Source organism: Myotis nattereri (genome assembly GCF_964212035.1).
Source record: "Myotis nattereri genome assembly, chromosome: X".
Classification (NCBI taxonomy): domain Eukaryota; kingdom Metazoa; phylum Chordata; class Mammalia; order Chiroptera; family Vespertilionidae; genus Myotis; species Myotis nattereri.
Window position 1 is genome coordinate 3,920,114 of NC_138078.1, and position 13,246 is coordinate 3,933,359.

General features: G+C 42.8%; 1 protein-coding gene across 3 annotated transcripts in view; it reads right to left on the bottom strand.

Annotated features, from left to right (window-relative positions):
• The window catches only part of ARHGAP6 (Rho GTPase activating protein 6), a gene marked incomplete at its 5' end in the record, with an annotated part of 507,844 nt that overhangs the window by 50,239 nt on the left and 444,359 nt on the right, over positions 1-13,246 (bottom strand). For all 3 annotated transcript variants that reach the window (XM_081080924.1, XM_081080923.1, XM_081080925.1), the window contains 3 exons: positions 6,802-6,950; positions 7,987-8,137; positions 11,600-11,655. In XM_081080924.1, coding sequence (XP_080937050.1) covers positions 6,802-6,950; positions 7,987-8,137; positions 11,600-11,655 — 356 coding nt within the window. The remainder of the gene's footprint in view (positions 1-6,801; positions 6,951-7,986; positions 8,138-11,599; positions 11,656-13,246) is intronic.

Here is a 13,246-nt window from a genome sequence, read left to right on the forward strand (position 1 = left end):
TGTCTCTCTCATCAATGTTTCTGACTCTATCCCTCTCCCTTCCTCTCTGTAAAAAATCAATAAAATATATTTTTAAAAAAATCAAATACGTGCCATTTTCTATCTCATCTCTCTAGAACTCCGAAGCATTTGGAGTGTGTTCCTTTCCCCTATTAACGTAATAGCAGAGCTTTCTCGTTTTTTTTTTTTTAATATTAACAAATAAAAGATTTTTATTTTTTCCCCCTTTTTTGGCTTAAACCACATAAATTTCTTTCTCACAGATCTGGAGGCTGGGAAGTCCAAGGTCAGGTGCCAGCCCATTGGGTGTCTGGTGAGAGCCCTGGTCCCTGTACACAATGGCTGTCTCCTGGTTGTCTGTCAGATTTTGTTTTCTCTGAAAAGAATGTTTAATACAAGGACAATCCAGAACTCTGTTTCCGCTGTCTCCTTCTCCTGTTGCTATTCTGGGAAAGCAACAAAATCTGTCCGTAAAACGGCACATGGATTCCAGCTGCAGGCCACGCTGCTGTGGTTTGTTAACGCTGTTTGGTTTTTGTGTGACCGTGCTTCTAATTGGAGACTTGTTCATGGCAGCCTCCGCCCGCGCTCCCCTGTCTCGGCATGTATCTGGCTATGTCTAGGTCATCGAATGTGCACTAGGGTTTGGTTTATGATTTCATTATTAGCCAGCCAATTCAAGACAAACTTTTATCTCTGCTAGATGAGCATCCTAGAGCATTTCTTTTTTAAAATATATTTTTATTGATTTCAGAGAGGAAGGGAGAGGGAGAGAGAGAGAGAAACATCCATGATGAGAGACAATCATGGATCGGCTGCCTCCTGCATGCCCCACACTGGGGATCGAACCCACAACCTGGGTATGTGCCCTGACTGGGAATCTAACCGTGATCTCCTGGTTCATAGGTCTATGCTCAACCACTGAGCCACACCAGTTGGGTCCTCCTAGATCAGCGGTTCTCAACCTGTGGGTCGCGACCCCTTTGGGGGTCGAACGACCTTTTCACAGGGGTCACCTAAAACCATCGGAAAACACATATATAATTACATACTGTTTTTGTGATGAATCACTATGCTTTCATTATGTTCAATTTGTAACCATGAAATTGGGGGTCACCACAACATGAGGAACTGTATGAAAGGGTCAAGGCATTAGGAAGGTTGAGAACCACTGTTCTAGATCACTTCTAATCCTAATATGAACAGCTCACCTTTAGTAAAAGTTTAGCATGTCCGGTCACTGGGAAAGGGATTTTCCAGAGGCTTTTTCAATTCTTCTCTCTAGAACAGTGGTTCTCAACCTTCCTAATGCCGCGACCCTTTCATACAGTTCCTCATGTTGTGGTGACCCCCAACCATAAAATTATTGTCATTGCTACTTCATCACTGTCATGTTGCTACTGTTATGAATCGTCATGTAAAGATCTGATCTGCAGGATGTATTTTCATGGTTACAAATTGAACATAATGAAAGCATAGTGATTCATCACAAAAACAGTATGTAATTCTAGATGTGTTTTCCGATGGTCTTAGGTGACCCCTGTGAAAGGGTTTTTCGACCCCCAAAGGGGTCGCGACCCACAGGTTGAGAACCGCTGCTCTAGAAGCTGGTGGGGCAGCTGCTGCGTCTGGCTTTTTTCCAGAAGGGATGTGACGCCTCGAGCCGCGGCCTGGACGTGGTGGGGCTGAGAAGCGAAGCTACTGGCTTGGCCCCAGGGAGCCCCATGCTCTTCATCACGACCCTGCCCTCCTCCCCCTGCTCACACTCAAGTGGCAGACCCCGTGTAGCACGAGGAGATGAAATCCTGGCTTCAAAGGAGGGCGGGGACCAGGGCCAGGCGAGCGAGGCACTGATCCGGCTGCAGCTCCAAAGCCAACCTCCCATTTCCTGGAGGCATGGACCTCCTCAGAGGTCAGCATTCCTGGCTCTCCTTTGGTGGCTAGGGACTTCTTTCTGCCTCATTAGGCTCTTTGAAAACTAAAGGCCAGTCTCAAACTCTCTCACCAAAAAAAGTGTATATTCGCCCCACATTTCCCATCAATGCCAGAGGGTTCTTGGCCAACCTGAGAAACCACTGCTCCAGAGGTTTCAGTGACGTTCCGGCAATATGCTTTTCTAGAAGAAGTGAAATCTTTCATACTTTGGGAATTTTTTTTTTCCCCTAAGGAGCAAAGCAAATAGCAAACTAGACAAAATGGAATAAAACAAACAAACACGAGAGAGAAAAACAACGCAATTTGATCAAATACCACTAGTTTTCCCAAGAAAAGCGCTGGCTGACTCGTGAACATTTTTCCTCATGTCCTTCTTTTAAACATCTTTGAAATCTTATTGGTTAATGATGCATTGAATTTGAAGCGCCCATTAGAAAGAAAATATGATGTGCATTTTATAAAGGAGGAAGCTCAAACCTTCCCCCTCAACCGCAACCCCAAATCTGTTTTCCTTCCTCTTCCTTTGTTTTATAAAATACAAGGTCATGTAGCAAGGTGCTGGCAGAGCCTGTGAGCCTCCAAGCTTTTGGAGTCTCTGGTTCAGTTTTCTTCTATGTTCCAAACCATAACAACTATCCAACAAACAGATAACACATCTAACACAGACACAAACAGGTAAGACAAAAAGCTGACAACCGCTTTGTTTCTTTTTAAAATATATATATTTTATGGATCTCAGAGAGGAAGGGAGAGGGAATGAGAGAGAGAGAGAAGCATCAATGATGAGAGAGAAGCATTGATCAGCTGCCTCCTGCACACCCTCTACTGTGGATCAAGCCCACCACCCCAGCATATGCCCTGACCAGGGAATTAAACCCAGAACCCTTCAGTCTGCAGGCTGACACTCTATCCACTGAGCCAAACCGGCCAGGGCAAAACCGCTTTGTTTCTTGACCATATTTCCCAATTTAATTTCCGCCTCACTGCAGTCTGTTCATTCTGTATTCTCTCCCAGTTCATGCTGAAACAACTGAAAAAATAATAAACAAAGGACCTCTCTTGTTCGTCTCCCTCTACTCTTAACTTCTACCAGAAGGGGTTTTAGCTAACTCCCATCTCTATGCAGTGCTTATGTGGTCTGTTTATTCAATTCCTACACACCCTTTACTCAATTCCTACACACCCTTTTTCTTTAATCCTCACCCGAGGATATTTTCCCATTGGTTTTTTAGAGAGAGTGGAAGAGAGAGGGAAAGACAGAGAGAAACATCCATGTGAGAGAAACACATCAATTGGTTGCCTCCTTCACGAGCCCTGACCAGGGCTGGGGAGAAGCCTGAAACCAAGGTACATGCCCTTGATCAGAATCGAACCTGGGACCTTTCAGTCTACAGGATGATGTTCTATCCATGGAGCTAAACCTGCTAGGGCCCTACACACCCTTTGATGTGTAGTTTAAATTCAATCTCCTCCACGAAGCCATTCCTAAGATTTCTGGCCCATGTCCATCACTTCTCTTACTCTTCAATGCATCCCCTAATTCTTTACTAGCCGCATGTCCTCACGGCCTCAACCTGCTAGATGCTACAGCACCTCAGGGACGATAATGAAAGAAATTTCTGAACAATACTCACTGGTTTATAGGAACTTGGGGTAGGTGACCAGGACATATGTGGTTTAATGCCAAGGCCATTCTTCCATGGAAACATTTATAATGCAATGCAAATTTTTTTCGGTATTTCTATTCATACAAAAGCTTCTAACTCACTCTGTCCCTGTCTCTAACCAATCTATAACATGGATATAACATGTTAGTGCAGCGGTTCTCAACCTGTGGGTCGCGACCCCTTCGGCGGTCAAACGACCTTTTCACAGGGGTCACCTAAGACCTTCCTGCATATCAGATATTTACATGACAATTCATAACAGTAGCAACATGACAGTTATGAAGTAGCAACGAAAATCATTTCCTCAACATGAGGAACTGTATTTAAAGGGCCAGAAGGTTGAGAACCACTGCTTTAGTGGAATCCTTCCAAAGAGTCTTCAAGCCTTAAAAGAATCAATCACCTCCCCCTTACAAAGGCATTCACTACTCTATGACCACAGCCCTATTTCCCTCCATACCTCATCAATACTTTCTCATTCTATAGCCTTTACTCCAATCCAAGATGGCTTTGTGGGCTACTTGCTTTCCTGTAACTTATAACCACTTCACAGAAGCAATGCTCTGCTCATATTTCCCCTGAAACTTTAATTTTTCTTAATTCATCCTTCATTGTGATGCAATGTTGAGGTCAAGACTGTCTAGAAACCCTTGGACTCTCTCATTCCCTGTACAATGTCGCTGTGACCAGGATATTTTCACATTCCTTAAAATAATTAGTCTTTTAAACTATTGTGCAGTGCCAGTTGAAGAATTTGTATCCCCAAAGTTCAGATAAGGCCACTCGGGTTTCGGAAGGTTAATAGATTTCTCCACGAGCACATGGTAAGTGAGTTATTAAGCTACCCAGGGGTGATCTTGCCTCTTCTCCCACCCCACCAGATACTTGGAAATATCTAGAGGTAGTTTTGGTTGTCTCAACTAGGGGGAGGGGTGGGAAGGACCAACCAAACCACTATCCAGCATCACAATTTTGTGTGAATTAGAAAATAAAATTCTCTTCCTCAAGATATTCTACTGCCTTCTGCTGGGCTACTGTCCTAATAACTCTGCAAATCTACACTGACTATGAGGTACATGGCACCTCCCCAGAGTTATGAAAGGCACAAATGCACAACTTACACAACCATAAGTGGACGCTCCCCGTGGGACACTGGGAAAGGTACTTAATGCCTCTAACTCAGTGGCCGGCAAACTGCGGCTCGCGAGCCACATGCGGCTCTTTGGCCCCTTGAGTGTGGCTCTTCCACAAAATACCACGTGCGGGCGCGCACGTTCAGTGCGATTGCAACTTCGTGGCCCATGCGCAGAAGTCGGTATTTTGTGGAAGAGCCACACTCAAGGGGCAAAGAGCCGCATGTGGCTTGCAAGCCGCAGTTTGCCGACCACTGCTCTAACACTCAGTTTACTTCTGAAACATGGGGGCAATGCTAGCACCCTTGTGTAATAAAGAATTAACTAAAATATACGAAGTCCTTAGTACATAGCTAGCACATGGTAAGAGACATAATTGGTAGCTAGTATTTCAGCATGCTAAGTTTCATTTGTACCTATCCAAGAATACTTCCTTCTCTTTGGCATAGGCAATGGAGTCTTGTTCAGCACTCGGACTAAAAGACTGTCTGAAATGATTCTAAAAAAGCAAGAGTGAATTCAATTGGACTTTTTGCTTTCCTCAACTCCTTAATCAGCTGAGACCCAACTTTCTCCTTCTTACACAGACACATCACAGCAGCCCTGACACACCTAGGAACATAGAAAGAGCTCTGTCTTTACCCAATGATTAGGCAGATGATTCTACAGCTCCTGTTATATCTATATTCGATAAAGGATGACTCCCAGAGGGGTCATATGCTGACTTAACAATTATGAGAATGACAGTGTATCCATCAAAGGGCTGTGTCTGCTCAAACGAGGTGCCAGTACCGTATTATGAAATCTGAAGCCAGCAGAAGTTTCACTAATTATAACTTCTATACAGATAAATGGCTAACTCAGGAAAGCTCCATTTTTTATACCTAAAGGAAGGATGAGGATAAGACAAGCAGAATTGCCTTTCTGGATTAAGGTGAAAAAATTATATATGATCATGGCTTTGGGGAAAGAAATCTGGCAAGCACAGACTTGAATCTACAATCCAGCTGAGTTCTGTGGTGAAGTGTGGAGTGCCTTTGGCCCCTGCTTGTTGATTTATACTGGGTGTTAGCATACTGAGAGTCTGAGAGCTGGGGATCCGAGGGTAAGGAGAAGGATGACTGCATGGTATCAAAAAGGGAAATAGGTCTCTTGTTAAGGTGAAGATTAGATAGGTCGCTGGCTAAAACACCTTGAAGCATATAAGTATGACCAAAGTGAACCAGAGCCCAAGAGCTCAGATGGGGGAGGCCTTCAGGTTCCTCCTACATCTGGTTTGGAAGCAGGCTGGCCTTCCCTTGCATTGAGCCAGTCCCTACTTGGGGGGAAGGGTTTAAGGAGAGAAGGGACCTCTCAAAAGGAAGATAGTAGACTTCTAGCTACAGGGCGGAAGGGAGCTCCAGGAACAAACCGGAAGAATAAAGAGGTGACATCACATTTGAGCTCCAAGTTAAAGAAGCAAATCAAATTAACTACAAGGACAGCCATCTCCCCTCATCTCCATGAGTCCATGTTTTCATGACTGTAAGCATCTCTGTAGTTCATTGTTTGTCTGCTTCACACAAAGGGAAAGTTGAGGTCTTGAGGTAAGCATCCTCATGAAATGATGGCCTCATTGAGAAGCATCCTTGAAACATAGGAGGTTAATGCACTTAGCAACTGTCCCTTGAGACAAAATCCTGCATTAGTTCTTCCTACACAGATGGGCTGGGAAAGGGGAGGAGTCATTTCCTCTGGGTGAAATGTTTAACCAAATCGATGGGTTGTCTTTTTCTTTTATTTTCTTTTTAATATTTTTATGATTGATTTCAGAGATGAAGGGAGAGGGAGAGACAGATAGAAACATCAATGATGAGTGAGAATCATGGATCGGCTGCCTCCTGCACACCCCACACTGCGGATCGAGCCCGCAATCAGGGCATGTGCCCTGACTGGGAATCGAACGGTGACCTCCTGGTTCATAGGTCGACGCTCAAGCACTGAGCCATGCCGGCCAGGTGATGGCTTGCTTTTTGAAAACAAGCAAAGGGAAGAGTCAGTCTCTATAGCAGAAGAAGGGTGCATACCTCTTGCCCATCTTTGCTGACGTTGTCGTTGGCGTGCCTGGCCACAATGGAGAGGAACTGGAGGAGGCGGTGGAGGGTGTCGCAGTTGCAGGGAGGTAAAAGGTAGATGAGGAGTTGCAAGGTGCCCAGTTGTTCCTCTGGCTCCAACACTAAGCAAGGCAAGAAGAGGCGCTCTAAGTCAGTAAAATGGGGGAATTCACACGATTTAGGCTCAGAGGAGGGGCCCTCCTCTCAACTTTCTTCAGAAAGAGATGATCAGGTCACATGTCTTTCCTTCACCCACTGATTTATCAATCTAGCAGCAAGGTTCTATGAGGGATGTAAAGATTCATTAGACCTGGGGAAATGGAACATCTTGAGCAAGCATTATAATCCAGGCTAGGAAGGTACCTTAATTTCCCTTTCCTCTCCCTCCTTTTCCTGGCATTACTAATCATTTACTTGGGGTATTATTGTCTTTCATTTGTGGTTAATATTTACTAACAATGACTGAGAATTGGCAAACATTTTAAAATTTGAGTTTATAACATAGCTGAAACTCTTTTCTGTTGAGCAATACGGAAGAGATAGACTTTTTGTTGGCAATAACTAAGACACAGTGCAACGACAGCGTCTTCTCTCTCTTTTGTGATCCTATCTGAATTACAGCATTGGAGGAAGAAAGGTATGGAGGCTGACTCAGCTCTAACCTATTCTTACCCCACCCTCACCTTCCTTTTCTCCTCCATGGGATCTTTCTCTATAGCCTGCAAGTGGCCACAGGGAAAGTCCTGGCACGGGGCTATACCATCTTGCTTCCCTGGAATATTGCCTGTCCCCATTTCTCAATCTGAGTCCCTTTCTCACTCCTTCTTTTTGCAAGAAATGCAAACTCATTTTTAGGCACAGACTCAAAGGGAACTCTTGCTATTACTTCAAAGCATCAATAGACAGCACTTTCTACTGTCCTAGGGTCATCTGAAAGCATCCCATATTCTTGGCTACATCCATTTGTTCTATTGCAACTTGCTTCTTGCTAATTCTCTCCAGGGTGAATCCCAGAAAATTCCCCAAATAACCTACTCATTAGAGACCAATAAATAAGGACCAAAAGTTAGTGGGAAACACAGGCACAAGGCTTGGATGAGTGAGTTGGACATCCCGGTAATCCAGGAACACATTCCTACTAATAGCTGTGTTACGCACGGAGAGTATTGATGAAAGCGGTGTACAGCTCTCTGGTGAGAAGGGGGTCTGGCATGTCCCTCAGGAACTCCTTCAATAAGGCAGCCACATCATGAACACTGTGCTCTTCTTCCAGAGAGACATCAATCCCACGGTCAAATTCCTCGCGTAACTGGAAAGACAACAGTTCAAGTGGCAGTCTCGTAACACCATATCTCTATGTTCAGTGCCCAGCAAAAGAAGCACTGTGATTTCAGCATCTGGTATTAAGTTTACATAGGTGAGGAGATATTTACTTCAGGTAGTTTTAATAATCTGCATAGCCCTAGCTGGTTTGGCTCAGTGGATAGAACTTTGGCCTATGGACTGAAGGGTTCTGGATTCAACTCTGGTCAAGGGCACATGTCTAGCTTGTGGGCTTGATCCCCAGTAGGGGGTGTGAAGGAGGCAGCCAATCCATGATGATTCTCTCTCATCACTGATGTTTCTCTCTCTCCCTCTTCCTCTCTGAAATCTCTCTCTCTCTCTCTCTCTCTCTCTCTCTCTCTCTCTATATATATATATATATATATATATATGTATATATATCCTATATAATAAAGAGGCAATATGCTAATTGACCATAACATCCTCACAAGATGGCAACGCCCAGTCCCCTCAGCCCCATGGGTGGGGGAAGGGGGGTGCAGCAGGCGTGTGGATCCGGCCGCTCCATGCACCTTCTGCTAGAGTCTCCCAGTCCCCTCAGCCCTGCTGGCAGTGAATTTTTATGCAACCATTACCTTTTTAAAAAATCCTTACCCAAGGATATGATTATTTCTTTTAGATCATCTGTTCTTGGGGAGTAGGCCTAAGCCAGCAGGTGGGCATCCCCCAAGGGTCCCAGACTGTGAGAGGGTGCAGGCAGGGCTGAGGGAACCCCCATGTGCATGAATTTTCATGCACCAGGCCTCTAGTGTGTGTGTATATATATATTGAAAAGATCTGCGTAAACTTAATACCCAAGGAGGAGATGCAAACAACATGTTGCCTTGATCTACAGAGCCTATGCAACCCAGCCAGGAATATACATGTAAGTGCATTATTAAATAAAAGTTTCTGTGGGTTTACTGTTAATGATGCAAGCAGAGGGTTTGATAACTATATCCAGAAGTTGGGAAGAAGAGCTAAGGGGTTAGGTCAACTATAATTGTGGGAGGGAGGAATGAATCCATTATATAGCAGTTTTGCATATCAGCATTCCTACCATGTTGGAATTTTGACATTTTACAGAAATACTCGACAAGAAAGCAAAGAGCTTTTTCTGCAAACAATGAAATTTAAAACCCGATGAGCCAAGCATGACTAAGTCTTGAAAGGTGACAATAACTAAATAAAAGCTGCCTTATATTTGTCCAAGTAGCTTAGTAACAGTTCCCAGAAGGTTTCCAGGCCTTAAATCATTATACAAGGTTTATTAGCATTCACAGCAGCAGCAGGAAGACACAATAGCAAGAAGAAGGGAGTCATAGCGCTGCACCCTACATATCACTGACAGCTCAACTTCTCTTAGGTATTGTTCTCTACAAATAATTATGTGAGTTTATGAATCTATTCAATGCAATGAGCTTCTATAAGAGTTCATGTGTTGAAGCATCCATTCATCCGTCCATTCAACAAAGATGTAATGCACGCTTCCTGTGTCCCAGGCCCTCAAAGTATGGTGGTGAATGAAGAGGCAAAGTCCTTCCCCTTCCCCAGCTCTCAAGCTGATAAGAGAAATAGGTAATAACCTGGTAATCCCACAAATGATTAATTAACTGTTAATATTGTGACAATTGTTCTGAAGAAAAAGTGTAGGGTGCTAAGAAGGAAATATAACAAGATGAAATGGTGAGTGAGTTAGAGAGTCTTTCATTCTTGAAATCTAAGTCTAAATGACCACGAATTCTATTTTTATTAGATAATATCCATGCAGTTTTTCTTTTGCTGGATCCAGCTATAACTGAGGAGTAATTCCTGACACTACCTCTCCACCTGAAGAAAATGCCCATGACTGTCTTGAACCACTGTCCGCGCAACTTTCCATTAGTGTGCATGAGGCAGCTAGAGAGAAGGCTTCTATGGATGCCACTCGCACTTGTGATCATTCGAACACACCGTATTTCTTTCTTTAATTAATTTATTTTTGGTTAATCCTCAGCCAAGTATGTTTTCCATTGATTTTTAGAGAGAGAGTGGAAGGGGTGGGGAGAGACACAGAGAGAGAAACATTGATGTGAGAGGACACATCGATTGGCTGCCTCCCATAGGCGCCCAGGCCAGGGCCGGGGATCGAACCTGCAACCAAGGTATCTGCTCTTGACCAGAATCGAACCCGCAACCCTTCAGTCCACAGGCAGATGCTCTAACCAGTAAGCTAAACTGGTCAGGGCTCAAACACACCCTATTTCTTTTCTGAGCACACACACATTCAGAAAGAATGGACCATAGAAAGAGCTTGGTCTAAATGTTCTGATCTTGAATTTAACATTGTGTGATATTGACTTAAGTTTCTTAATCTCTTGAATCCTCAAAAGAAGTGGTTGAAAGGGGCTACTCAGAGCTGGTGGGCAGATTGAATGAGATAATGTTGGTGGAAACACCCTGCAATTCTGCAGAGGCCTAAGACATATTACTATGCTATCTTCCCTCCTGCGCGTCCTATTGTGACATAGAATTCAACAGTCTCTTGTGTGACTGTGAAAAATAAAAACCAACCAACAAACCAAACAGAAAACACACTTCTTTTGAAAGACCTCTTATCTTGAAAAAAAAATAAGATAGGTGAGGGGGTATTTAGTTCAGTTAGTTGCAATAATCTAAATAAATATTCCTTCAGCTTCATCCAACTGAAAATAATTTTGATTTGGCTTCATTTTTAAGTTGTTAAGTTCCTTATTCCTTTCTGTTAAAACCAACACAGGGAAAAGAACATTTTAATTTTTTTCAGCCAACAGATGAATTCTTTTCCCAAAGGATGGTTTGCCTTTTATGAAACCATCATGAACACAGATATCTGCCTGATCAGAGGACAGTATTCCTGAAGCTCCGACAGCAAGCGTCTGTTGCAAGAATGTTGCACAGCGCTGAAGGAAATCAAGACATGAAAAATGAATTGGGAATCACTGGTTCCATGGAAAATTCATAAGAATTGTTTATTTTTGAGAATTATTTATTAGGGTCCTAGGGTCATCTGAAAGCATCTCATTGTATGAATGCTAATGGCATTATTCATATTGCATTTTAGTAAAAAATTGGTGCTATATAATTATTTTCTATTTCTTATCGCTGACTGATTAGGTACTCTCTGAGTCTCCTGCATTTACAGTTTCAGTAAGATATTTCTAAATCAGTTTTGCTCGGCTGTACACACCATGCACACGTCTGGATGTTTTGCTTTCAAGTGTTTGATCCTAACTCAATCGCAACCTTTCTGAGCCTCTGAGCTGCTGCCCTTCTGCCTTTTACCTCTCGGGACTCAATTATACTCTAATTGGCAGGAACATGCAGAAAAGATATTCAGGAGTGAATTTGCAAAAGCTTGAACTTGGCATGAGGTGATTCCATTGACAGTCAAGGGAAACGTACAATATCATCTTGGCTTCTCACTTACTTGTCTCACCCTCTTTTTGGAGCTTCCGACTCGAAAGATCCCCACTGTCTGGAGGCCTGCAAACAAGCAAACAAAATCAACAGACCTGTTTTATGGCGTGAAACTCTGGTGGAAGTCAAAATAGAAACAGAACAGAAGGCCAGCACTGGGCTACAGCATGCAAATTCCATCACTTAATGCGCCCACTGTCACTCTCCAGTACCTACAGGTTAGCCCTATAACCAACGGGATAATTTGATGTTAAACATTTCTGCTAAAACAATTTTTCATGTGCTATGATGCACTTCCACACCTCCATATGAGAAAAGTTATGTAACAATTTCTCTTAGTATTCAGAATAACTACTTAATCATGAATTTTATATTAATTTTTAGCTCTTTATCAATATTGAAAATAGTTCTTGTTTTACTGATCATACATAAAACATGTACTTATTAAAGAAGATCTATAAAAGGCAGAAACATGTAAAAAATAATATACTTCAAAAAAACACCGGATACAGAAATAGTCGCTCTTTAATATTTTGGGTTCTTTTTATCCAGCCATTTCTCAATATATATACAGGGGTGGACAAAAGGAGGTTTACAGTTGTAATGCAAATATATAATTAATAAATAATAATGCAAGAATAAACGTTCACATACTCACAACTGTAAGCCTACTTTTGCCCACCCCTGCATATATGGAGGGAGGGAGGGAGGGAGGGAGGGGGGGAGAGAGAGAGAGAGAGAGAGAGAGAATGCTACTGTTTTCACTCCATATTATGCTACAAGATTTTTTTTTTACGCCAGTAAAAATTCCTTGTAAATGTCATTTAAAATGCATGCAAATACTTTATAGTATGAATATGCCACAATTCACTTCATATTCCCCCATGACTGGCATATAGGTCCCCCAACACATATGCACTTGTTTTGCATTACAAATGGCCCTATTATGAACAACTGTACATAGGTCTCGGTTCACACTTCTAATTTTCTTAGGATCATATCCTAGAAGTGGGGTTACTGTGGAGGTTGAGAGGCTGCTCTTAAACAATTAGCTCTCTTAAAACAAAAAAGTGTTATCACACATGAGACATTTCAACAATAGTTCCTTAATATCATTAAATTTCCAGTCAACATTCACATAAGGTTCACAAACTGTGATAGATCTATATGCCTTTTAGTCTCTTAATGGATGTGTTCCCCTCTCTGCTTGTGTTTTTTTCCTCGTAACTGGTTTCATGAAGAAACAGCATAGCTCTCCCTCTGTAGACTTTCCCATCATCTGCACTTGGACACTCGTAGTGTCATTAGCATGTTCCTCTCTCCTCTTTATTTCCTCTGAAGACATATTTAGAACCAGAGTTTCCTCTGATTCTGGTTTGATTTTGGGGGCAAAAATACTTCATAAGAGGTATTATGGCCCTCGCAAGTTTGACTCAGTGGGTAGAACGTCAGCTTGTGGACTGAAGGGTCCTCATTCCGATTCTGGTTAAGGGCACATGCCTGGGTTGCAGGCTCGATCCCCAGTGGGGGGGGGGGGGCGTGCAGGAGGCAGCCGATCCATGATTCTCTCTCATCATTAATGTTCCTATCTCTCACTCCCTCTCCCTTTCTCTCTGAAACCAACAAAAATATATTTTAAAGAAATAAAATATAACAT